The sequence below is a fragment of the Lagenorhynchus albirostris genome, chromosome 13 (assembly GCF_949774975.1).
Source record: "Lagenorhynchus albirostris chromosome 13, mLagAlb1.1, whole genome shotgun sequence".
Classification (NCBI taxonomy): domain Eukaryota; kingdom Metazoa; phylum Chordata; class Mammalia; order Artiodactyla; family Delphinidae; genus Lagenorhynchus; species Lagenorhynchus albirostris.
The window spans coordinates 64,186,329-64,214,170 of NC_083107.1; the positions used below are offsets into that span (position 1 = coordinate 64,186,329).

General features: G+C 39.2%; 1 protein-coding gene across 5 annotated transcripts in view; it reads right to left on the reverse strand.

Moving 5' to 3' along the window:
- Nucleotides 1–26,121, reverse strand: part of SPAST (spastin) — a 61,783-nt gene extending 35,662 nt beyond the window's left edge. The window contains exons 1-4 of one of the 5 annotated variants that reach the window (XR_009544109.1): nt 25,475–26,121; nt 9,110–9,196; nt 7,032–7,115; nt 412–507 (exon numbers count right to left, since the gene is read on the reverse strand). Coding sequence is in view for 3 of the 5 variants with exons in the window: in XM_060169233.1 (XP_060025216.1) it covers nt 412–507; nt 7,032–7,115; nt 9,110–9,196; nt 25,475–25,889 (682 nt within the window). In the remaining 2 variants the exon portion in view is untranslated. The remainder of the gene's footprint in view (nt 1–411; nt 508–7,031; nt 7,116–9,109; nt 9,197–25,474) is intronic. The other 4 variants (XR_009544108.1, XM_060169233.1, XM_060169231.1 and 1 more) reach the window with 4 other exon arrangements.
- Nucleotides 26,122–27,842: the final 1,721 nt, after the last annotated feature.

Sequence of the window (27,842 nt, forward strand, 5' to 3'; positions counted from 1 at the left end):
TGCATTGAAAATTGGTATATAACAAAGCAAAATTAAAATTTCTGTCTCAATAAACACTACTTCATAAAAATTTGGTACAGGTACCCATAGAAAAAAACACAAAAGCTCAAAGTAAGATAGAAACAAAAGAATATTTTAATAATTTAGGAAAATGAACCTTCATATTTTATAATTTCAAAAATTGGAGGTTGTAAAATATGCAAATATAACATGTTGAGAATGGCTATGCCCTATTTATTACATGTTTACACACCATGAATGATAGGGCTACTGTATTTTCCACACAGCCCTGTGCAAACAAAAACCAATCAAATCTACCACTATAAAATCAAATCAACATTATCAGGTTAAGTAAGACTCTACTTTGCATGCAAGCTTTGTTATTTTACATGTTAGTTAACCTAAACCCACCTGACTGGAGATGTCCATTGCGGCATGTCAAGTTAGTACTGTCATTATAGACGTCCGTTTGTGACTTGGAAAACTGCAAAACTGGCTGCAGCTTCTCTATGCAACAGAGGGGGGTAAAAAAGAAAAAAATAAACAAAAAGAAAAAAATACATGATAAAAAATAAAATGTATATGTGAAAATGAAAAACGATTCAAGGTGTTACAAAGTTATTACATAATGAAGGGTTTGGCATTTACATAGAATTACCTTTAACAACATAATTAGTAAAAACTCAGACATTAAAATAGCAACAGAAATGAACAAGTGAATGACTATGTTCAAAATATGCATTATTCAGGTTTGGTAACCTGAGGCAATTCTATATCACTACCATCGCCAGCAAATACTTCCTGAATATCTAATATGTCCAAATCATTGTGTAGGGAGAGCAGGATAGAGATACAAAGAGAACATTAAAAAGGCTTTACAGAGGAAGTGGGCTGTGGGTTGGCTAGGATCTGTAAAGATTAAAAAAAAAAAGGACATTTAGGAAAGGAGAAATGACACAGAAGGAAACTGTAAGGAGTGTCTAGGAAATGCCATATTCAGCTACATTAATGTATGTCAGGCAGAAAATAAATGTAATAAAGCAGAATGGAATAAGCATGCTGCAGAACTGTGCGTACAGTACCCTACCATTTATTTAAATACACACATGTATACTTGTAATATATGAAAATTATCTCTAAAAAAGACCCAGAGAAACTGGTAATACCAGCTGCCTCTGAGGATGGGAAATGAGTGGCTGGGGCATAGAATGGGATGGATGCTTTTCAAACTTAAACTTTTGAAATTTTGTGGCATGTGCATATATTGCCTATTTTTAAATTAATCAAAGATTTTAAAGGATTATTTCAACCTTACTCCCACTTCAGATAACAACAACAAATCCTCTCAAGATCTAGGTCTCTACCTCTAGCACCTGAAGCCCAAGAGTGTATCGGTTTGAGCTTCCTTGCCACTCTACATTACTGCTACACTCTTTCCCCAGTCAAGTCAATCCATATTGTTAGCTGACGAACACCCTGACACTCTACCACTTACTCACTAGTACGAACTTGCTTTAGCGTCAGTTTTCCGAGGGTCTCAAGGGTCAAATAAAATAACACATGAAGTACTTGCTCTGAGCGTCATTCATAATAGGGCTCAATTTTGACCGTATTTATTTTGTTGAAATACTCCAAGTTATCATTACTGATTCTTTCCTCTGGTACTAAGAAGTCGATGAATATATGCAAAAATGTAGCACATATATACTAACTCTTTTAAACTTTCATTTCTAATGTCAGACAAGCAGGCGCCATGCTTGGTTTATGGTACAACCACACATGCCTTTGGGACAGGTTAAATAGCAGCTACCCTTTTTACACAAAGCACAAAGTACTGCACAGCTTTTGTATCCTAGAACTGGCTGATACAATATACCTTGGAGCCCTTTTTCTGTTGTTAGTTAACAGGTAGGTCATCTGATTTTTCTCAAAGATAATACTCTTCAAATCACCATATTGAGAAAGAAACCATTTGTGTTGGTAAAAGACATAAATTAGAAAGAACTGATTTGTAAATGTCTGATTTATCAATTAAAACTCTTCAATGAAATGTAACAAAAAGTTCACATAAACATTCATTATATAGTAAAAAATAAACAGAAATTAAATCCTTAGTTTTGATAATAACTAAGAATAATAAGTCATCGAACTTTTGTGCAGGGTTTGGATTTATATGCATGAAAACACACACACAATAGCAGCACACAGCTAATGTGAACCTGCTCCAATTCTCTTTTTTTGAAGAAAGTAAGCTTAGTTTAATGCTTTTTTTTTTTCTTTTTTTCTTTTTTTGCATGGGCCTCTTACTGTTGTGGCCTCTCCCGTTGCAGAGCACAGGCTCCGGATGTGCAGGCTCAGCGGCCATGGCTCACGGGCCCAGCTGCTCCGCGGCATGTGGGATCCTCCCAGACCAGGGCACAAGCCCGTGTCCCCTGCATCGGCAGGCGGACTCTCAACCATTGCGCCACCAGGGAAGCCCTAATGCTTCTTTTTAGAATGACTAAAGGTCGTGTAGATTAACCAATGATTTAAAATAAAACAAGTCACCTTGCTTCTTGATCCCCTCATGTGCAATCCCCACACAATCATCTCAGTGATCTACTTGTAAGGGAAATTTTACCACATAACTTGTGTGCCTACAACCCTTTAGCAGTTTCCCATTGCCCACAGATTAGCACTCAATCTCCTTTATATGACCAACAAGGCCCTCCATGATCTGCCTACACTTCTTATGCCTGAGCAATCCCAAATTCATGTCTTTACCAGCACCATGCTTTTCCTTGTCCCTGAGTCTATGTTCATGCTGTTAGTTCCTCATGGAATATCTTTCCACCCAACCATTAATAACTTTTATTTATCTTTTTAAATCCCCACTTTAGGTTTCTTCCAGGAAAATTTCTCAGACACCTATTTTCCCATCTCTACAAAATATCTGTGTATCTCCATCCTGCAGTAATGATGATTTATCTATTTATGTCTGCCTTCTCCACTATATCAACAAGAGCCTAAACACAGGAACATTTTATCCAATCTATCAGTAAATCTGTTTGCTCAAGTTTCAACTACAATCATAATCCAACCACTTGTTACTCCTGGTATCATCCTGGTCCAAGCCTCCATCATTTTTCTCCTAGCTTACCACAATAGTTGTCCTACTTGCTCTCCTTGGTACATAACATACCCTTGCAACATCACAACCAGAGGGATCCTTTTTAAACTGAAGTCAGATGATGTTACTCCTTTCCTAAAAAATCCTTGTAACTGCTCCCCACTTCACAGGTGGCAAAAGCTCAAATCTTCAGTGGCCTGTAAGGTCCTGCATGTTGTAATGGCCGCCCCCTCTGCCTACCCCACCACCATTAGTTCTCTGACCTCATCTCTACTATACTCTCCTTGCTGTGGCACGCTGGCCTCTTTGCTCCTCTCAAACATACCAGATGTGTTTTCTTAAGGCTTTGCATCAGCTCTTACTTCTCCCCAGACCACTCTTCTCCCAGATACCTGTAAGGCTAACTTACAGGTCATGTCAACTTCTCCAAGAGGCATATACCCTGACTATCCTATTTAAAACTAAAAACCCAGACCATCTCCCATCTACTCCTAATCCCCTGTACTGTGTTTTATGTTTTCTTTTCTCCACAAATTTATCACCTTCTAACACACGGAATAACTTATTTATTCTTTATGTTTATTGCCTACTGTCAGTATTCTCCCTGCTGGAATATAAACTCTATGACACAAGGATCCTTGTCTATATCCTAAGTGCCTAGAACATGATAACCACCCAATAAATATTTCCCGAGTTAAGAAATAAATTCAGGGCTTCCCTGGTGGCACAGAGGTTAAGAATCCGCCTGCCAATGCAGGGGACACAGGTTCAAACCCTGGTCCGGGAAGATCTCACATGCCGCGGAGCAACTAAGTCTGTGCGCCACAACTACTGGCCTGTGCTCTAGAGCCTGTGAGACACAACTACTGAGCCCACATGCCACAACTACTGAAGCCCATGCGCCTAGAGCCCATGCTCCGCAACAAGAGAAGCCACTGCAATGAGAAGCCCGCGTGCCGCAACAAAGAGTAGCCCCTGCTTGCTGCAACTAGAGAATGCCTGCGCACAGCAACAAAGACCCAACACAGCCAAAAATAAATTAAAAAAAAGAAAAGAAAGAAATTCAGTTTATATCCCTTGGCACCGTTCCTAGTACAGAGTAAGGACTTAATAAATGGACCTTGAATGAAGCTAAATTTTTTTTAAAAAGGGTAATTGCCAAGTATACCAGACACCAACGCCAAAATTATCTTTTTATCTACAGCAGGTTTTACACTTAAGCTTTGCTCTAAGGTTCACTATCACTAAATTGAAGATATGTAATACATATGAACTCTTCCCATCTTTATCAGAGATGCTACATCCTCTCAAACCAGTCTGTATGGGGAACTCCCAGTTATCATTCTCCATACTACTTAGATACCTATCAGGCATCCCACCTCTGAAAAGCTCCATTTTTTTAACCAGCACATAATACACAAATATGCTCTACTATGCACTTGTGCACACTTCTTTTTTACTGTCTTTGGTATATAACTCCCAGATATTCTGCGTTCTCAGAAGACAGGAAAATGTTGATGATGTCTTTTAGTCCACCGTCTCTTTTTTAAAGTAACATCTTTCATGAATGGACATATAGCACTTTTGAGGATAACAGACAACAACAACAACCAAATATTAATTCTATTAAAGCCTAGCTTCATGTTATATTATATATCTTTTTGTCCTCTCCTCTAACAACACAAATAAGAAATTACTAAGTTGCATTTAAAGACAAGTCTATGAATTGATGAGTTGCTTCTAATGTTTTACCATATCACAATTTCAAATACTGATAAAAGATAAAAACCAACTATTATTCAATTTGAAACATGTTACAAAATGTTCCATAATCAAACTTAATCTGCATCACATACATTGATACTCTGTACATATACTGAAAAGGTGTTATAGCTAAAACACATAGAAAGGACCAACTAGAACAATTAGATAATTATTTTACTACAACAACCCTTGATGTAACATGTAATTTTATTTGACACAGTAATAACCATCACTTGGGAAGTAAGAAAGCAAACTGTCAGCCACAGAAGCCAGGAGAACACTGCCTTGTTAGCTATCTGAAAACAGTAAGGGTTTCTCTTTCAAAAATGTGGGGCAAAGTTTATAAACACCATGGACCATATAGGAATGAATGAATAAGTGAATTAATAAAAACCATATGTGTATATATGTACACAAAAGCAGGGGTGGTGATTACACACAGGTAAGGAGATGAACAAAAACCAGCATTTTCGAGTACTTACTATGGGTTAGGTTCCTTCAACAATTCATAGTCACAAATACAGTGAGATAATAATTATCTATTAGCCTCATATTACAAATGAAATAAAGAAGACTCAGAAATGCCAAATAACTTATCAAAAGCACAGAGCAACAAATAAAGTCTGCCTGTTTACCAAGTTGCTACTATTTCTATCACATCAAGCTATGGCAGAACCACCCAAGAAGGGTGGGTTTTAGTTCCACCTTGTTTGAGGAGTAGATTTACCTTAAGAATATATTTTTAAAACCTATACCATCAAACAGAAGATGAGAAGTTTCTCTTTATAGACCTTTTACAGCTGATGAATGCAGAACGAATGACAATTATAATGTCACTAGGCGTAAGTCATCAACTGCTGCTAACATCACAAGAAATACTGATGGATAAACACAAAACCACCTATCAAGCAGTCTTATCATTAAAAAATAAAAATCTACTTTCAATCCAATTAAGGCTCTATATCCAACTATCAATTTATAGGGAGGACAGAAGAACATACTAAAAGATAACACGGAGATGCATGGAGCGAAAGTCAGACTGCAGGAAACACTACGTGGAAAAGATCTGGTTCATCAGCAAATAAATTGCAAGAAAAAGAAAAAACAGACTTGTATATTAAAAGATGTATAGTATGGATCTTCTTGAAATCCTGATTCAAACAATTAAATTATTAAAAAAATAGTAGGAGTTATTAAATTTTGAGATACTGACTGCACATTATTTATATATTATATATAAATTTGGACACTGACCATTTTTTTGGCCATTACTTTTATGTTTATGTTAGTATTAAAAGAATTATTGGTTATTTTTTAGGTGTGACAATGGTATTTTGGCAATTTTTTTTTTTTGGCAGTCATGTCCATCATCCCATTTAATACTCACAGCGTCCCCAGAGGGAAGAATCATTACCTTCGTTTTATAATGAAATGAGTTTTCTTTTTGAAGGTTCGTTCTAGTTACAAATCAAAGTAAAAAATAACTGATACACAGGAAATAAGGGAGGGACGGAAAGAAGGGAAACGTTAGAAGCGACAATCTCCTTACTTTGGCAATTTTATTTTTAAAGCATCTTTATCTTTTAGAGATATGAAATACTTATAAATGAAACAAAAAGATATCGAGAAATTGTTTCAAAATAGTAATATGAAGTTGGGGAAAGTAAGCAGGGATATAAACTGTGGTTGGCAAACTTTTTCTGTGAAGAGCCAGTAGTGAATATTAAAATATTTTTAAAAGCTATATATTAAAAGGCTTTGCAGGCTGTATGATCTCTGTATCAACTACTTAATTCTCTCACTGTAGCATGAAAGCAACCAGATAATATACAAAGGAATGAGAGTAGCTTTGTGCCAACTTACAAAAACAGGCAGTGAACTGGGTTTAGTCCATAGGCTATAGTTTGCCAGTCTTAAATCAAGACCGACAATGAGTTGATAATTACCAAAGCTGAGTGATGGATAATTAGTTCAATAAACTCTTCTGTTTTGTATAAGTTAGAAATTTTCAGAAGTTAAAAGAAAGCCTAGAACACATTTTCAAGTTCACTGATTTCCATCTGCATTTAAAGTTTCATTAAACTTTTAAGATTTTAAATCTTAAATTTTAAGATTTTAAATACATCTCATTCCAGTTATACAATTCATTAATTGATACCTAATAGTTGTAAACGGTCCTTGGCCATAACCAAATTAGTCATCATTTTAGCTTGAAGGCGTCTAGCTCTTTCACACTGTTCACCTGAAAGAAAAAGCAGAAAAAAAGAATTAAAATATCTACATTTACCTACTAATGCTGCTTCAAGATAAATTTTATCATACCAACTAATCTCATGGGGAGTCATAGTCTTTATAAAAAGACTATGAAATTAACAAAATATCAGTTTCAAATAATATCTTAAAAAAATCAGTTATAGTTCCTTATGATGGTTTCAGACCTATTGTGGTATTTCATGAATTTTACGGGTTTTGAGATATATTTTTCCCCCTACATTTAAAACTCTTTGAAATTGGGAAGTGTTTTAAAACCTGTGCCAACCTACTAATGCTATCAGCCAGGCTGCAGTCATAACATAGTCTGTCACTTCCTCTGCATACAAAAATTTGGTCATAGATACTAATACTTCTGTTATAGCTATGTCTAAATAAGATTAAGATAGCATATTCAATAAGGTTAAAATTCAAATTCTATGTGATAAGAAGAGGATGTGTCATCGTTTAATTGACATTGTTTTTTCTCTTGGTACAGTTGAAGGCATTTTTGATTCAATGAAATACTATTTTTCTTATAACCAACTCATTTTCTTCTAACTCTTCTTCTATGCATTTGGCAAAGAACAGCGAATATATTTTGTACATAATTCATAAAGTCATGCTCATAAACTCATGAAAAGTCTCCAAGACCCAATCTTCCATATTTACTTGTTCTATTCTGCTCTCTTTTATACAGGAGAGCAGTAGCTAGAGAAACAGTCAAAATAAAAAGGAGAGATTACAGAAAAAGGTAAATATTGGACACATTATAGTTACTGGAGATTAGCTGATATAAGTTATAGAATCAGCCAACAAGATAAAATATCCACTGGGTGGACTGATCCATAAGGCTAAGATTCTCAGCCCACACATTGTAATTTTTGCTTCTGAATTTATTTTAGCTATGATAAGCTGAAGTACTTTACTCATATAATAGTGGTATCCACATACCACTATTCACAGCATAGTATTTAAGAATTCAGGCTCTGAAGTCAGACTGCCTGGGTTCAAATCCTGACTCTACCACTTCCTGCCTATGAGACCTCACGCAAGTTACTTAATTTTTTTGCACTTAAGGTTTTTCATCCGAAAAATAAGGATAACGGTAGCAGCTTTAGAGTGTAGGGTTGTGGTGAAATTAAAAGAGATAATACGTATGAAGCACATACAATGATGCTTGGGCACATAGTATGTGTGCAAGAAATGTTGTCTACATATTTAAAGGTAATGTTAAGACTCTGATTTTTTTTTTTTGGCTGCGTTAGGTCTTCGTTGCTGCACGCAGGCTTTCTCTAGTTGTAGTGTGCTGGCTTCTCATTGCGATGGCTTCTCTTGTTGCGGAGCACGGGCTTCAGTAGTTGTGGCACGCAGGCTCAGTAGTTGTGGCTTGTGGGCTCTAGAGCGCAGGCTCACTAGTTGTGGCACACAGGCTTAGTTGCTCCATGGCATGTGGGATCTTCCTGGACCAGGGATTGAACCTGTGTCCCCTGCATTGGCAGGTGGATTCTTAACCACTGTGCCACCAGGGAAGTCCTTAGACTAATTTTTAATTTGATGTGACAGGAAAGTAAAGATGAGAAATAATTTTTTGGTTTTAAAAAGCCATGTGTGAATCAAAGTCAGACATTACAGCTCATATTTTAACATGCAGTCAAGCATTACCCACAGTGTAAAAGGGAGTCTGTGAAATAACCACTCCTTGCCTGCCTCGACAATGAGGAAAGGATGAGGTTTCAAAAACAGGTTTAAAAATAGGGTTAACATATGAACAGCGGTTCCAAGGAGGACACAAGTAATACAATAATCAAGTTTGAACATATCTGGTTACAACTTCATTTTTAGCATAGGTAATAAAGCATTAACTTTAACAAGAACATTAAAAAATCTGTTAAATACCTTTATTAAGATAAACGGATCTGAAATCAGGACAATCATGTGAACACAATTTCGGATGCTACTAAACAAACGTAAATATAACCTTACCTTGTCCTGTAACTACGACAGCTATTCCTTTTTCTAGTTCTTCAATACCTTTCTTATACCATTCCACAGCTTGCTCCTTTTGTCCTACTTTAAAATAGAAATAATTATTTGTATAAATCACAAGTATACCCTAAGAATACACTAAACATTTTCCAAAGCATGCTCTTATTAGGAGATACATGAAAAAAAGAGTTGTGATCAAACAAGTCTGAAAACTGTTACTCTGTGACTTCTTAGGACTTTAGCATCTTAATGTATATGTGGCTCTGCAAGAGGGAGATATAGACGTCAACGTTTCTCAAAATTTTAGAGCTGTGATTCTTTATTTGTTTATCATCTCATGGTATTGATGCTTATAACTACTGAAATGTTGTATTAGAGAAATAAATATTCAAGATTTTATTTTAAATAAATGGTTTTTAAAATATATACTATTAGGAAAAATAAATACGATTTCAATAATAATGAGGAAAAAAGCATTGTTTAATCTAACTGTAGTCAAATATGATGTAATATGTTCACGGGTGCTCCTTTCAGAGTTAGCTTTTATTTCATAAATGATTGCACCATGAGAACTGGTATATGAGATTACAAGTGTGGCCATTAAGTAACACATTTCTATTTTCTTTGAAACATGACAACATTTATCCTTGATCCAAAATTAATCTTCAAAAGGACCTAAAAATTCAGCATAATCAAAATATGTGTAGGATACTTCTTTAAAGTGTTAACAATTATATGCAAATTTCATTGTTTTTAAAAATTAGTTTCTTAGTCCTTAGACTCTGCAAAGCCTCATAAGTGGCTAATATAGAGATACAGTAAAGCAAAGGTGGAAATCATGCATAAGAACAGTTTTTCATTTTTCCCTACTCATGTCCCTATTTAATCAAACAAAAATCCCCATGCCATTCTTTAATTTGAAATTTCAAAATCAATAAAATATCATGATTCTCTTGATAACACAGAATAGATGAAGTCTTATTATAAACACCACACAACAACTAAGAAATACTGTCCCCTTATGAGTGTGTACCTCCTACCTACCTTCCTCCACCCCCAAAATAAATCACTAACTAGATTTAGCCCCTTGGACAGGGTAATTTCTTACTTATTACCCATATAAAATGCCATTAGTATTTTACACAGTGTCTGATCCAGAGTAAGTGCTCAATAAGTACTTGATAATGACACATGAAGAAATTATTAAGAATCTGTTGTAAGTCAATTCAAACTATTTGGATGCTTACCTTCTAGTTTTTTATGAAGAAAATATCTGTTTACATGTATTTTTGTTTTTTTAATTTTAAAAAAGGGGTAAATTACAGAAAACAGTAAAATAGCATTTGCATTCTGTGTGGTGGGAATATTGATAACAATATCGTATTTACTTAAAAATTTTAAAAATGAACTGCAACTTAACAGATACAACAGAAGTTCCTTTTTTGTGCCTCTTCCCATTCTCATGCTCCTTTCCTTCCCAGAAACCACTATTGTGAATTGAGTGTCTACCTTACTTGTATATATTTTTCTATTGTTCCTACTTTATTGATATCATTTTATTTTAAAAATTTACATTGCTTTTTAGATCTATGTTGCTATACAGAGATTAGTTCATTCATTTCGACTCTGTATAGTATCCTATACCATCCTACAATTTATTCAACTATCTCCTATTAAAAGATATATAGGTTGTTTCCAGTTTTTCAATATTTCAAATAGTTGCAATAAACATTCTTGTACCTGTCCCCCTATGTACATGTGCCAGTTTCTTTTGAGTATATGCTTAAGAAGTAGAATTGATGAGTCATAGTTCATCACATATTCTCCATTTACCAGAAATCAACAAAATGCTTTTTGAGAGTGCTTGTGCCAATTTATACTCCTAACAGCAGTGTATGACAGTTCTCACTGGCAACATCTGAACAAAATCTTTTAAGGCGTTTTACCACATTACAGGGAGGCAAGTGAAATGACTGATTACAAATAAAATCACATGCTCAATAATTACTCTACTACCTAACATTCGGTTGGTAACAGGAAGTTGATTTACTGAATTACTTGAATCTCGTTAAGTCAGTGTGACAGTAGAAAATGCACAGATATTTCTTACCTAAAAGTACAAGACCACCAGAGAAAGGATAGACATATAAATCGATGGAACAGAGGGACTTTCCTGGTGGTCCAGTGGTAAAGAATCTGCCGTCCAATGCAGGAGATGTGGGTTTGATCCCTGGTTAGGGAACTAAGATCCCACATGCTGCAGGGCAACTAAGCCTGCACACCACAACTACTGAGCTCACGCACCTCAACAAGAGAGCCCGCGTGCCACAAACTACAGAGCCCACGCGCCCTGGAGTCCACGTGCCACAACTAGAGAGAGAAAAAAACCCACACGCCACAACTAGAAAGAAGTCTGAGCGCCACAATGAAAAATCCCACATGCCTCAACGAAGATCCTGCATGCCACAACTAAGACCCGACATAGCCAAAAACAAAAAAGAAAGAAAATTTAAAAAAAATACCAGGGCTTCCCTGGTGGTGCAGTGGTTGGGAGTCCTTCTGCCGATGCAGGGGACACGGGTTCATGCCCCGGTCTGGGAAGATCCCACATGCCGCGGAGCGGCTGGGCCTGTGGGCCATGGCTGCTGGTCCTGCACGTCCGGGGCCTGTGCTCCACAGCGGGAGGGGCCACAGCAGTGAGAGGCCCGCATACCACAAAAAAAAAAAAAAAAAAAAAAATCAATGGAACAGAAGTCCAGAAATAGACCCCACATATATCATTGATTTGACTTTGACAAAGATGACAAGGTAATTCAATGGAGAAAGAACAGCTTTTTCAAAAAATGACACTGGAATAACGGACACCCATACACAAAAAAACTTCACGTGACATACAAAAATTAACTTGAAATGGATCACAGACCTAAATGTAAAACCTAAAAATATAAAATTTACAGAAGAAAACATAGACAAAATTCTTTGTGATCTTGGCTTAGGCAGACACTCCTTAGAACATAAAAATCACAAACCTTAAGAGGAAAAAAGTGGGACTTCCCTGGTGGCGCAGTGATTAAGAATCCACCTGCTAATGCAGGGCACAGGGGTTCGAGCCCTGGTCTGGGAAGATCCCACATGCCACGGAGCAACTAAGCCTGTGCACCACAACTACGGAGCCTGCACTCCAGAGCCTGTGAGCCACAACTACTGAGCCCGTGAGCCACAACTACTGACGTCCACCCGCCTAGAACCCGTGCTCCACAACAAGAGAAGGCACCGCAATGAGAAGCCCATGAACCACATCAAAGAGTAGCCCCCGCTCACCGCAACTAGAGAAAGCCTGCACGCAGCAACAAAGACCCAACACAGCCAAAAATAAATAAATAAATAAATTTTTTAAAAAGAGGAAAAAACTGATAAGCCAGACTTCATAAAAATTAAAAGATCCTGCTCTTCAAAAGATGGATCCGACAATGTAAAGACAGGCCACAGATTGACTGGGAGAGAATATTTGCAAAACGATATGTCTAATAAACGTCTTGTAAGCAGAATATATAGAGAACTCTTACAATGATATTTTAAAAAGTCATTTAAAAATAGTGTGCAAAAGATCAAAACATACACTTTACCAAAGAAGAGACATACATGGCAAATAAACACAAGAAAAGATGTTCAACATCATTAGCTGTTAGGGAACTACAAATTAAAACTCCAAGATTTTAATTTTGAATGGAAAAAAGTTACAAGTCACATTTGCAGGTGTGACTACAAAATGATACAGCCATTTTGGAAGACTTTGGTAGTTCCTCATGACATTAACATATACTTACCACATGACCAGCCCTTCTTCTATGTATTTACCCTAAGAAATAAAAACATCAAAGACCTGTACATGAATGTTTACCAGCTTTATTCATAAGAGCTAAAAACTGGAAACAACCCAGATGTCCATCATTTAGTGAACATATTAACAAATTGTGATACAACCATACATAGACTACTACTCAGCAATAAAAAGAACAAAATACTGATACATGTAGGAACATAGATGAATCTCAAAAACATGCTAAGTGAAAAAAGCCAGACACAAGAGGCTACACACTATATAATGCTATTTACATGACATTCAGTGAAGACAAAACTAGAGGGACGAATCAGATAGATTAGTGATTGCCAGAGGCTAAGGGGGAGGCAAAGGGACGGACTACAAAGAGGCACAAGGGAGATTTTGGGGTGATAAAACATTCAATATATTGAGTGTGGTGACGGTTTACACAGCTCTTTGTCATAACTCACTGAACTATAGATCCCTAAATAGGGTAAACTTTATGTAAATTATACCTCAATAAATCTGATGTTTTAAGAGTGCAATACTCCAACATTTATGTATAAGAACATTTGTTGTGACTTGAATTATAATACCAGAACTAAAATTTTGATTACAAGAGTAAGATTAGAAGAGAAAAACTAGAAAAATATTTTTAAAACATCTGTTTGAAGGGATCAGAGAATTTTCAAAACAGTATGAAAATTACTAAAATTTGGAAGGAGGGGACATTTCACACCCATTAGGACGGCTGTTTTAAAAAATTACCAAAATATGGAAAAGAGAAGAGCCAACAGAGGTGAACCTATGACTTGGGGCACTTTTTTGCTTGAAACAATTGTCAATTCTGAATGCAAATGTGACCAAGAAACTAAGCAGGGCTTTCAGCAGACTCATGGGACTAAGCTGACAAAAAATGAATTCCAGGGCATGCCAAGGAGAATAAGCGGCAATGATTCCAAGATTTTGGTTGGGACCCTGCATCACTGAAGAGTTATGAACTAGGCCAGCCTGTACAAGGGCTGACACCCACACTCAAATCACTTCAGTCCCCTAAATTAGGGGAAACTACAAGCCCATAAGCTCCTACGTGATCATCCTTCTGACTAAATTTTTTTTTAACTTTTGGCCATGCTATGCAGCTTGTGGGATCTTAGTTCCCCGACCAGGGATTGAACCCAGGCCCTGGCAGTGAGAGCGCCAAGTCCTGACACTGGACCGTCAGGGAATTCCCCCTTTTGACTAAATTATGGCAGAAAAATCAAACCTTACAACGGCGTCCAGCACACAAAAGGCCTTCATGATACTTGAACAGTTCTTAGTTTCCCTTACACATTTCCCTCTTTCCTATATGGGCCCCAACAACATTCAAACTCAACCAACAGACTACATCAAATCAAGAGAAGATTGGGATGGCAGAAACTTACAATGGTTGTAGTGGTAGTTAAAATTAATAGCCAATAATGTGAACTACAAGTGAACTACATAATCTAGGACCAACAACAGCCCAAGAGCCAAATAGAGTCAGCTGCCTGTTTTTGTATATAAAGCTTTACTGGATCACACCCCCTATATGAGAGTGTTGAATAGTTTTGAAAGAGCACTTGAAATAATTATTAAATATATACACTAATATGTATAAAATAGATAACTAATAAGAACCTGCTGCATAAACAAATAAATAAAATAAAATTCAAAATTCCAAAAAAAGAGAGAAATATTTATTAAATGGTTCAACAAAAAACCAAGAGAATGCAAAAATGGGCAAAGGACTTGAATAGACATTTTTCCAAAGAAGATATGCAAATGGCCAATAAGCACATGAAAAGATGCTTGATATCATAAGTCATTAGTGAAATGCAAATCAAAACCATGATGCAATACCACTTCACATATGGCCATTATTTAAAAAGACAGAGACTTCCCTGGAGGTCCAGTGGTTAAGACTCCACACTTCCAATGCAGGGGCCTCGGGTTCGATCCCTGGTTGGGGAACTAGGATCCCACATGCCGCGTGGTGTGGCCAAAAGACGAAAAAATAAAGTAAAAATAAATAAATATAAATAAAAATAAAACAAGCAAATCTTGAAACTAACAAACATGAAGAAATTAGAAACCCTTGTGCACTGGTGCTGGGAATGTAAAAATGCAAAGCTGGGGACTTCCCTGGTGGTGCAGTGGTTAAGAATCCACCTGTCAATGCAGGTGACACGGGTTTGAGCCCCGGTCCGGGAAGATCCCACATGCCGCAGAGCAACTAAGCCCTTGAGCCACAAACACTGAGCCTGCGCTCTAGAGCCTGTGAGCCACAACTACTGAAGCCCATGTGCCTAGAGCCCGTGCTCCGGAACAAAAGAAGCCACCTCAATGAGAAGCCCGCATACCGCAACAAAGAGTAGCCCCCGCTCACCGCAAGTAGAGAAAGCACACTTGCAGTAATGAAGACCCAACGCAGCCAAAGATTAAAGAAAATAATTAATTAATTTTTAAAATATGCTTAAAAAATGCAAAGCTGCTGTGGAAAGCAGTTTGGCAGTCACTCAAAAAATTAAACATAATAATTACCTTATGATCCAGCAATTCTATTCCTAGGTGGATACTCAAAAGTATTGAAAAGGAACTCAGAGACTTATACACCAATGTTTATAGTAGCATTATTAACAACAGATGGAAACAACCCAAATATCCATCAACAGATGAAGGGATAAACAAAATGTGGTATATACATACAATGGAATATTATTCAGCCTCAAAAAGGGATGAAATCTGTTATATGCTACAAGGCTGATAAACATTGAAATGCTAAGTGAAATGTCAGACACAAAAGGACAGACATTGTATGATTCCACTTATATGAGGTACCCAGAATATGCAAATTCATAGAGACAGAAAGCAGAACAGAGGTTAATCAGGGACTGGGAGGAAGGGAGTATGGAGAAGAGGAAATGGGGAGTTATTGTTTAATGGATGCAGAGTTGCTGTTTGGGATGATGAAAAGCTCTAGAAATGGATAGTGGTGATGGTTACACAGTACTGTGAATGTATTTAATGCCAATGATTTGCAGACTTTAATTGACTAAAATGGCAAATTTTGTTATCTATCTTTTACTACAATAAAAAAAATTACTAAATGACCCATTATAGGCAGTTTGCTGCTCCCTGGTATACAGCAATGAAAATGAACAATTACTGCCACAAGTAACCTCAAGGATTAATCTGACAAGCATAATGTTGCGCAAAAGGAGCCATACATAAAGAGAACACATACTGTATGATTTCACTGATAAAGCTCAAGATCAGGCAAAGGTGATTTATGGTGTAAGAAGTTAGGAATTGAAGATACCTTTGTGAAGGGTGGGGAAAGGTAGTGAGCAGAAGGGAGGATGAGAAAGGCAGGCTTCTGGAGTAATATTCTATTTCTTGACCTGGTGGGGTTTCAAATTGCTGTGCTCAGTTTAATAATTCATTAAGCAACACACTAACTGTGCACTTTATGTATGCTTTAATAAAAGTGTACTTAAAAACTGAAAAAAATAGAGGAGGAAGATTAAATATATTGAAACGGAAAGTGAGTCCCCATACATTAAGTGAAAAAGGTTACAGATCAGTTTCTATGTAACATGGTTCTTTTCCTCTAATGAATATTTACGTTTATGTAACTAGACAAAATCAGGAAACTTATCAGTAATCATCTCCCTAAGGATAAGATTACAGAAGATTTTCACTTTCTATATTTGTGCATTATTTTAGAGTTGTGTTACTGTACAAGCAACAAAAATACTGATGTTATCCATCTTTAAATGAAGATAATAATAGTGGAGGGACTTCCCTGGTGGTCCAGTGGTTAAGAATCCGCCTTCCAGTGCAGGGGACACAGGTTCAATCGCTGGTCAGGGAACTAAAATCCCACATGCCGCATGGCAACTAAGCCCACACGCGCAACTACTGAGCCCACGCACCACAACCAGAGAAGCCAGCACGCCACAACAAAGAGCCCATGCGTGAAACAAAAGATCTCACAATGAAGACCCCGTGTGCTGCAGCTAAGACCCAACACAGCCAAATTAATTAATTAATTTTTTAAAAAGTAAATCTACATTCTGTTTAAAAAAAAAAGAATAGCAGACTAATTTGTGAATCATCAACTGAATCTTTTCACTCACATGTTAGTGGTACCCAGATTGCCACAAGAAGGGTCAAAACGTGAGTAGTTTGGGTAGCGAGGTAGGATGTCAGTTTGCAAGTATGTGAGTTAGAAGACAGAGATTTAAGTCTTTCTCCATCATTTAATAGCTGTATGACTTTGACAAAGTCTGGCAATTTCTCTGAGTTTTAGTCTCCTTACCTAAAAACAAGATGACATTTCTTTTACCTCATGAGTTGTAGCAAAGATCAAATGAAATAGGGCATGGGATAATACTTTAATAAAGAGATATGTAAAAAATTACCTTTACCATACTTAGTAAATTTGTTAATAAATATAAATCCTTCTACTCCGGAACTGTATGCACTGTTGTATTTTAGCTCATAAAGCCCACTGCTTTTAACTTATCTATTTAGTCCTTCTTAAGCATCATTCTACAAACAATTCCAGGGAGTAAGTACATCCATTTTCCTACACAATTTTTTGCTAGCAACTTGCAAGTGTCACATTAGCGGAATAACGGGTATCTTTAAAAATCTTACAGTACATTTTAATGTGTGCTAATCCACAATAAACCACAGAGACCATGAAGCATCAGACTAACAGCCCCCTGATTAATTCTCTCATAGTTCACTATCACAGAAAGGATCCTTTCTACTCTGTTTTAATTCAGCAAAAAAAGGCCATGTTTGCTTTCATGTTCAACCATCAAGGTTTATTTCTGAAGTTAAGATTTATTTTTTCCCATTTAATTGGAAAGGTTTTGAATCCCATGTAAAGGAATCATTACAGTTTTGGACATTTTCTTTAAACCTTAAGAATTTCAATCAATTTGTCTTCTTTAAGTCTTTTTTAATTTACTATGGATGGTAGGTAATTTTAATTTTCTTCTGTGCATTTTTGGTATTTTCCAATTCTCTATCAAGAGCTTGCATTCAGGGCTTCCCTGGTGGCGCAGTGGTTGAGAGTCCGACTGCCGATGCAGGGGACACGGGTTTGTGCCCTGGTCCAGGAGGATCCCACATGCCGCGGGAGCAGCTGGGCCAGTGAGCCATGGCCACTGAGCCTGCGCTCCGCAACGGGAGAGGCCACAACAGTGAGAGGCCCGTGTACCGCAAAAAAAAAAAAAAAAAAAAGAGCTTGCATTCATACACGAGTACATACATGAGAATAAAAAATCATTTAATCTCTTTTGTAATAAAAAGCTAGGATACTAAGCGACGCTAAGGGGAGACTTCCATCTGTTTTTTCTGAACAAAGGGTCACAATTAGCAAAAATATTTTTATATCACTCTTCAGATAATACGCCTTCTTCCTCAAATCTCATTTAGACTGCTGCTGTTTCATAAAAAGAGTAGTAAAAACTAGGTATCAAGGTTTAACAATGTTCTAACATAACCTCTAGAGGCTGTTAACCTTAAAAGAACTGTAAAATTAATAACAATAGTTTGGGACTTCCCTGGTGGCACAGTGGTTAAGAATCCGCCTGCCAGGGCTTCCCTGGTGATGCAGTGGTTGAGAATCTGCCTGCTAATGCAGGGCACACGGGTTCGAGCCCTGGTCTGGGAGGATCCCACGTGCCACAGAGCAACTGGGCCCGTGAGCCACAACTACTGAGCCTGCGCGTCTGGAGCCTGTGCTCTGCAACAAGAGAGCCCACGATAGTGAGAGGCTCACGCACCGCGAAGAAGAGTGGTCCCCGCTTGCCACAACTAGAAAAAGCCCTGGCACAGAAATGAAGACCCAACACAGCAAAAATAAATTAATTAATTAATAAACTCCTACCCCCAACATCTTAAAAAAAAAAAGCATCCGCCTGCCAATGCAGGGGACATGGGTTCGAGCCCTGGTCCAGGAAGATCCCACATGCTGCGGAGCAACTAAGCCCGTGCACAACTACTGAGCCTGTGCTCTAGAGCCTGTGAGCCACAACCACTCAGCTCTCGTGCCACAACTACTGAAGCCCATGCGTCTAGAGCCCGTGCTCCACAACAAGAAGCCACCGCAATGAGAAGCCCATGCACCGCAACGAAGAGTAGCCCCCAACGAAGAGTAACCCCCACTCGCCACAACTAGAGAAAGCCCGTGCACAGCAACGAAGACACAGCACAGCCAAAAATAAGTAAATTAAATAAATAAAATTTTTTAAAAGTTTGTAAAATAAATAACAATAGTTCCCATTTTCTGAGGACCTACTATGTGCAGACACTAAGTATTTTACAAACATTATCTCAGTCTAATAATAAGTAACTTGTCCAAGATCCTGTGGAGCCAGAATTCAAATGTCAATTTGGATAAGAGGCACTGCAATTTAAAAACGATAAAATTAGACTCTCAAACCTGAGATAAAGAAAAGCAGCCCCTGACATCGAGGAGCTGGTATCGTCAACTAAGCCTTGGTGTAACAAGGAAATGACCTGACATTACAACTAAGCCTTGGTGTTCTACTGAGTATAAACAATTCCACAGAACAACAACATCAGACAAGGTCACTCTGTGATCATGATGGATGAAGACAAAAATGAGACCACTCTACAATCATGTCTAAACACAGACAAAATGTGAACATTGGCCAAGCCATGAAACACCAAACATCCCCCTCTTCGGGCTAATGACTACTTCTTAACCAATTGCAGCTTCATCCTCACTCTAGTCTTCTCTCTTTGTGGGTTAGATTTAAGATACTTAATCACAGAATTATCCCCAATTCCTGAAAACATCCAATCCAGAGCAAAACCCTGCTTCCTTCAATCCTCCTTAAAATCACCTAATACAAGCCCAAATTCTATAAGTTCTTTTTAGTCTTTTCCTGAGATATACCATGGTTCCCCATGGTGTGTGTTCTCTTGGTTACAATAAGTAATAAATCCCACTTGTTCAGCCATAGATGGGTGTTCTAGTGAAAGCTCACTGAAAGGAACTAACAAAATCCACTTAAGAACAACAAACTAATTCTCTCCCTCTCTACTGCAACATAAAATATCTGCAAAAGAACAGAAAGATATGTGAATAAGTATAACGTCTATGCTATACCTATATAGCTGTAAAACACTTACTAGTTCCAAGAAAATCGTGGATTTTGACATTTTTCTTTCCTCACTACCAGAATGAACCACTGAGATGTGAGTGTGCTCAAAGATGTTTTATTCTATAGGATGTCTAGCATGAGCATTTGTTAATAATTCACAAAGCAAGAGAAAAAAAGCCTAGGTCACTGATTAATACCTTCACTGATCTTATACAGGTCAAGAGAGTGGAAAACGAGTAGAAAAGTAGAGAATCTACACTTTGCCATAATTGAAAAATCCAACTACTATTGGGTAGAGCACAGAGAATAAGATAGTGAAAAAGAGGCAGGAAGGGTTAGGGAAGATCCTTCTTCAATAATTTAATATCCGTTTACTGACTATCCCTTAATTGTCATCAGGATGACTAACAATAATCTTAGGAATCTAGTTACCAGGTGAGTTTTATACAGTTCAACTGTATTCTGTACTAGGAAGAATATAAACTGCAATAAAAATCAGCTAAAAACAGAACAAGGAATGAAGTTCGTAAAAGTGGCTGCCTTTTTGTCTCTTTAGTGCAAATGCCACTAAATATTCTTGAAGAGAAATATAAAGTGTTTATCGTTTATTTAATAAAAAATAATGTTATTCTCTGGGAAAAGTATGATATTATCAGAATGTCCATCCATCAGAATAATTCTTTCCTTGTTCTAATCACTTAAAGCAGAAATTAGGCACAAGAAAATTGTCTGAAATCAATCCTTTCAAAATGGTATCTAATAGTTTTTAGGAATAAAAGAAAGTATACCAAATCTGATACTTCTGATTTCTAATCTCTAGCTTCACCTTCTGAAAATAGATGTGGATAAGCAAGTATTTTGTGTGTTTTAAATAAAGTACTACATTGGATTATATGAAATTATAGTACATGGTAATTAATTTTTTTAAAAACCTTCCATTTTAAATATAAACTGACTAGGAATAAATAAAAAAGGATTTTATTTAGATAACTTCTATCTTTGATGCCAGATGCTGCAGCCCTATCTTATCCTGAGAAACTGGCTCTCTCTCTTTCATACAATACATTGGGCCCTTACTGTCTGTCAAGTCCTACACACTTGAGGTAACTGAGCCACACCTGAAGAACCTGCACCACTGTATTACTCAGGAGACCCCGGGCTTGTCTCTCAGCAGGAGCCACCCAAAGCATGTTAGGTCATGTTCTGGTTAATCCAAAGAACCACTATTACAACCTTCTCTCCTCCCCCAAGTATTCCAAGGGGCCCTTGGAATTAAAAGACAGAGAACCTGCTTCATATAAAACAAACAGGGGCTTCCCTGGTGGCGCAGTGGTTAAGAATCCGCCTGCCAATACAGGCGACATGGGTTCGAGCCCTGGTCCGGGAAGATCCCACACGGCGTGGAGCAACTAAGCCCGTGCGCCACAACTACTGAGCCTGCACTCTAGAGCCCGCAAGGCACAGTTACTGAGCCCATGTGCCACAACTACTGAAAACCACGCACCTGGAGCCCGTGCTCTGCAACAAGAGAAGGCACCGCAATGAGAAGCCCGCACACCGCAACAAAGAGTAGCCCCCGCTTACCGCAACTAGAGAAAGCCCACACGCAGAGAAAAAATAAATTTATTTTTTTAAAAAATTGCTTGGTTTCAGATAAATTTAGGCCTTTATGAAAATTCAGTGTCAAAGTTGAGTATGCCATAAAAAAGAATAAAATTCAAAATAAACAGCCACCTTATAAACCACATTTATGTATTACCTTGTTAAAATAAGATTTAATTTGGCCTTTATTATTTGAAGGCACCAAATGTGTCAATTAACTAATATCACTACAGTCTGAAATAGCCCACTTCACCTGATGAAATAAAGTGGCTTTCAGTATATTTAGAAGCTAGGTCAAGTTTTTAACAGAAAGGGACTGCATGACATTACTAGCCCCTTAATGGTTTGGGGCTAACTACAGAGTTAGGAAACCTTTGAACACTATCCAATTCATTTCAATTTGTTCGTATGTATTTTGATGCAGTAGGAAAGAGGGAGAATAAAATTCTTCTGAAATTAAGTTCTGTATTGTCAAGGATGGCTGAGAGGCAAATAGACTTCAAATGTGAACTCCGGCATCCACTGAATTAAAGGTAAAGTAAAAAAATTTTCAATATGCTAAAGGAAAAATTTGAGATAGAAGAGAACCACGACAACGTAAACTCAGTTTTACTTCACTGTCAAAGGAAAATTAATATAACTAATTTGTTTCGGTTTGATCTAATTTATTTTCTCATATAATGCATCAGTTGTAGAATTCAAACTAGAGTTATCATTGCCTGTTTTGCTGTCCACTTTATAAACTAACTGTATAAATAAAGCAAAACCTTTGAATAGAAACATTATCAGCTGAGAGTGAAATACGTGGTACAGAGATTGCTGAAAATATTTACAGTAAATATTTTAAGAGGAATTAAATATAATAGATAGAGGTATATATGTGATACCCAAAGATAAGTCACCAGCATGAAACCCAAGGTCTGAATTCCACTTCCATTACTTACCCCTCACATGGAACTGATTTCTCTTTAAATCTAAGAGTCCAGGATCCTTTTTTTTAATACCTAAGTTTTCCTTGACCTCTTATGCTACCTCCCAACTCCCATCACCCAGTGTTAACAAAATTTCCTTGTATTTACTGGAATTGATCTACCCTTAAATATATTCCCTCTATTCTAAAACAACTTTTGACCTAGATTAGTAAACTTCAAAGGACTCTATTATAATAAAATAGTGCAATAAAACAGTGCTTCTCTAGGACGGGATAATGGTATGCTTCTTCATCCTCCCTAGGAGATCGTGGATGCTCCTTAGAGATAAAAAATGAAGCAACATGGAGTTCCCTGGTGGCGCAGTGGTTAAGAATCCGCCTGCCAATGCCGGGGACAGGGGTTTGAGCCCTGGTCCGGGAAGATCCCACATGCCGCGGAGCAACTAAGCCCGGGCACCACAACTACTGAGCCTGCAAGCCAAAACTACTGAAGCCCACACGCCTAGAGGCTGTGCTCCGCAACAAGAGAAGCCACCGCAATGAGAAGCCTGTGCACCTCAACAAACAGCAGCCCGCACTCGCCACAACTAGAAAAAGCCCACAGGCAGCAACGAAGACCCAACGCAGCCAAAAATAAATAAATAAATATTTTAAATATATATTAAAAAAAGAATGAAGCGATTAAAGACTTCCCTCCCAAAACACAAGGTATTTTTTTCTCTTTTTTTTTGCGGTACGCGGGCCTCTCACTGTTGTGGCCTCTCCCGTTGCGGAGCACAGGCTCCGGACGCGCAGGCTCAGCGGCCATGGCTCACAGGCCCAGCTGCTCCGCGGCATATGGGATCGTCCCAGACTGGGGCACGAACCCGTGTCCCCTGCGTCAGCAGGCGGACTCTCAACCACTGCGCCACCAGGGAAGCCCGGTATTCTTTTCTTAAATGTGCCTCCTTTTTTTAAAAAATAAATTTATTTGTTTTTATTTTGGGCTGCATTAGGTCTTCGTTGCTGTGCGTAGGCTTTCTCTAGTTGAGGCAAGTGGGGGCTACTCTTCATTGTGGTGCGCAGGCTTCTCATTGTCGTGGCTTCTCTTGTTGCAGAGCATGGGCTCTAGAGCGCAGGCTCAGTAGTTGTGGCGCATGGGCTTAGTTGCTCCACAGCCTGTGGGATCTTCCCAGGCCAGGGATTGAACCCATGTGCCCAGAATTGGCAGGCAGATTCTTAACCACTGAGCCACCAGGGAAGCCCCACGCCTCCTTTCTTCAACGTTCTTAACCTCCACTCTGTCCTTACACTCCAAAACCCATGAATACCTGCCTCTTTCCTTATATCCTACTTCTCAGTCCAAGGCCTCACAAAGGAAATAAGTTTCAACAAAACCGACATTCTAGAACAGTTTCTGGAGTTGGTAGTGGAGACACTACAAATGAACTGCAGATTGCTTTTTTTTTTTTTAAACTAATGGACAATGAAAATGAGTAGTTAGAGGGAAAAGAAGATCTCAGCATACTGGAATTGGGACAAAAGGAGGGATTTTCAAAATGCTATAAGACTCCTTCTAACTCCATAAAAAAAATTGGCATTAGCAATTAGCATAGGTTTGGAATGACCTGCTTTAATCTTTTGAACCTCAGTTTGTTCATCTGTAAAATGCTGATACTAACAGTACCTTCACCTCACAGGGTAACTCTGAGGACTAAACAGGTAACACATGTAAAGCTAAGAGCACACAGTGCCTAGCCTATAGAAAGACTAAAAAACGTTAGCTTAAAAGAAATCTGAAGGATGTAGTACCCTTGCTTTCATTCAGAAATAGAAATCTTTAAATTTTATTGTAAAATGGTATTATAAATTAATCCTATTCACTCAATTTCTTAAATATTTATTTATTTATTTATTTTTGGCTGCATTGAGTCTTCTTCATTGCTGCAAGTGCAGCCTTCTCATTGCAGTGGCTTCTTTTGTTGTGGAGCACCAGCCCTAGGCGCGTAGGCTTCAGTAGTTGTGGCTTGCAGGCTCTAGAGCGCAGGCTCAGTAGTTGTGGTGCATGGGCTTAGTTGCTCCACGGCATGTGGGATCTTCCCGGACCAGGGATCAAACCCGTGTCCCCTGCGTTGGCAGGCGGATTCTTAACCACTGCCCCACAAGGGAAGTCCTCACTCAATATTTCAATTTAAAAATTTAGAGGTTACCTTGGAATACTTACTTAGATGAGATCAAATTAACCAGGAGCAAAAGTTTTATACTAAAATAGAACTTTACTGAAAAATACTTAGAAGTCATTACATTCATAAAAATGACTGTTATGAAACTTTTAAAAATAGTGCAAATTCAGCTGTAATCATATGCAGCTGTTCCTTTCAAAACTGAGTCACCATTTGTTCTTTTTTTCTGACACTACAGTACTCTGCTTTCACTAAAAGCCTATAACAAGGCACAGCTTCTTCGATATCAAAACCTTTTGGAAAACCTGGCTCAGAGGAAGCCACTCACTGTTTACAGCGCTAGAAAGGATCTGTGTGGTCACTCTAGGACAACTGTCACTGTCACCAGCAACGTCTGGGTGTCTCATAGGGACTTGGGTCATGCAGAAGTGTAGGTGTAGGCTAGTGTCTGAAACAAAGTCACCGGCTAGGGTGCCTGAGAGAAGAGAGGTGTTTAACCGAGAATCGTGGAGGATGAGGGTCTAACCCGAGGAAGCAGTCTCACTGGGCAGATCAATTACGGAGGAGCACGGCCGGCTCCCGCAGGAAAGGGACGCAGGTGTTGCCCTCCCTCGTCGACCCCACCGCTTTCTTCCCGGCGCCGCCGCCCCCTCCCCCCAGGCCCCCAGTTACCTTTCTCGTCCTCATCGATGCGCAAAGCAACGGAGATATACTCGAAGGCCTGCTTGTGGAAGGCTCGGACGCGCTCGGCCTCCCCGCCTGGCACTGGCGCCGGGGGCGAGGCCGAGGCCGGCGCCGGCGCGGCCCCGGAGCTCCTCTTGGCGGCCATGAGGGCGCGGGAGAAGCGCTGGCAGAGCCACACGAAGAGGAGCCCCAGGTGGAAGGCGACCAAACGCAGCAGCGCGAAGCCTACGAACAGCGGGTAGGAGAAGTAGTACAGGTTTCGTTTATGCGGCGATTGGGGCGAAGGGGCCGGCCTTGGGGCGGGGCGGGAGGGGGCCAGGCAGTGGGGCGGAGGCCTGGGAGGCACCGGGCTGCTGGGGCCGCCGGAGCCTTTCTTCTTCCCTCGTCCACCCGGAGAACTCATTCACAGCTCCCACTGCCGCCGCCGCCATAACCCGCCTCCCGCAGACCGACGGCAGCCAAGCGACGGCGGCGGCCACTGGGACAGCAAGGGCCACAGACCCCCACGCGCCCGCCGGTCCCAGGAGCTCGGCACCCCGGCGCGCTGCTCTCCAGCCCCGCCCCTTTCTCCTTGCTCGGCCAGGAGCACAACCCCTTCTCCTCCTCCTGCGGTCGGTAGCTCCTGCCCCTCCCTCTCTGTCCTCTCAGCCGCTCGGTAGCTCAGAACCGCGGCCGGGCGCGCACGCGTACGCGCACGCCCTCCCGAGTCTTTCTCAGGCGCGTGCGCACACGCCGCCGTCTTTGTTGCCCTGAGCTCTTAGTGCGCGTGTGCGGCTCCCGCCACTCCGTCCCTTCCCCATGGAACTACATTTCCCAGTGCGCAGTTCGGCCTACGTCTGCCATAGGGACCGGTCGCTCAGTCGACTTCGCTGACCCTGGGAGCTCTTTAGCAGGAAACTTAGGCTATCAACTCACTGGAGGGACCGCTGCAGCCTGGGGTCGCTTGGCTACTTCTCAGGGCCATCTTACGGTGTCATAGTTTTCTTATATTTCTTTCAGCATTTTCTGCCAGGTCTTCCGCAAAGGCTGGTTGATCTGAGTTCCATCACAGAAGTAATGGGTCCCAATTTAGTAATTATTATGAGAGGACAGCAGTTGTAGAGGCGTACAAAAACTTAAGGTCACCGAAAACGAAACTGTTAGCTCATTGTGATGAAATCATCAGTTCCAGAGATTTAATTAAATTAGTACGTGTTGATATGTCTAATCTGAAGAACTAATGTTTGAATAAGGGAATCCTTAGGTTTTGCTCAGTAATACCATACTTCCTGAGCAATTCAGACTGGGCCTTTTTTTTTTTTTTTAATTCTACTCGACTTCGCTTCCTGTATTCTCATGAGCTGCAAGCACAGAACCCTGCTTCCCAGATCACAGAGGTGGAAGCACTAGGTTAACCATACTCTCCTAGAAACTGGAATCTTGGATGGAAACACACTGGGGTAGAAGGTAGTAAGAATTGAGTGTTCTAAAGAGCTGCTCTGTCAGTTTATTTCATTGAGATCCTCAGAACTACCAGGTTCCTGGACTGGTCACTTACTTGATAACCTATCCCAAAACTGTTCAGTCTATTTCTCTATTTTTCTGCTTCTGTTTTCTCCTTCCCTCCTTCTCTCTTTCTCTCTCCTACTATCTATCTCCCTATCTTTTTTTTCTCTCTTCTCTTTCTCTTTTTACTTGGAATAGCCGTAATTGTTTCTTGTTTCTTGTTGCCCAAAACTAAGGAATACTAATTGAAGTAAAGACTCCATTGTTTACAATGTGAGGTTTACAAGTGCTTCCAAGACTCTCCACATTCTGTCCACAACTTTATCTAGCTTTTCCCCACCACTACTCCCCTACAAGTGTAGGCTATTGCAAAAATGACTTACTCCCTGTTTCCCTCTTACTGTTCCCCACCCCTTTTCCTGCCTCTGTGCCTCGGCCAGTTCCTCATTCTGAAATGCTTTCTCTCTTTCACATCTGATTCATTTCAATTCCTAACTACCCTCTTTTGAACCCTGTGGTACTTTTTGTTGTGTGAAATCTATTAGATTTATACATATATCATGTAAACAAGATGTATACAATGGGCCCTCCGTATCCGTTGTTCTGCATCCGAATTCAACCAACAGCAGATGGAAAATATTTGGAAAAAAATTCCAGAAAGTTCCAAAAAGCAAAACTTGAATTTGCCACATGGCCTGCAACTATTTACATAGCATTTACATTGTATTAGGTGTTGTAAGTAATCTAGAGATGATTTCAAGTGTATGGTAGGATGTGAGTAGGTTATATGCAAAAACTATGTCATTTTATGTAACCGGCTTGAGCATCCTGGCTTTTGGTATTGGGCGGGGGGGGGGGGGTGGTGGTTCCT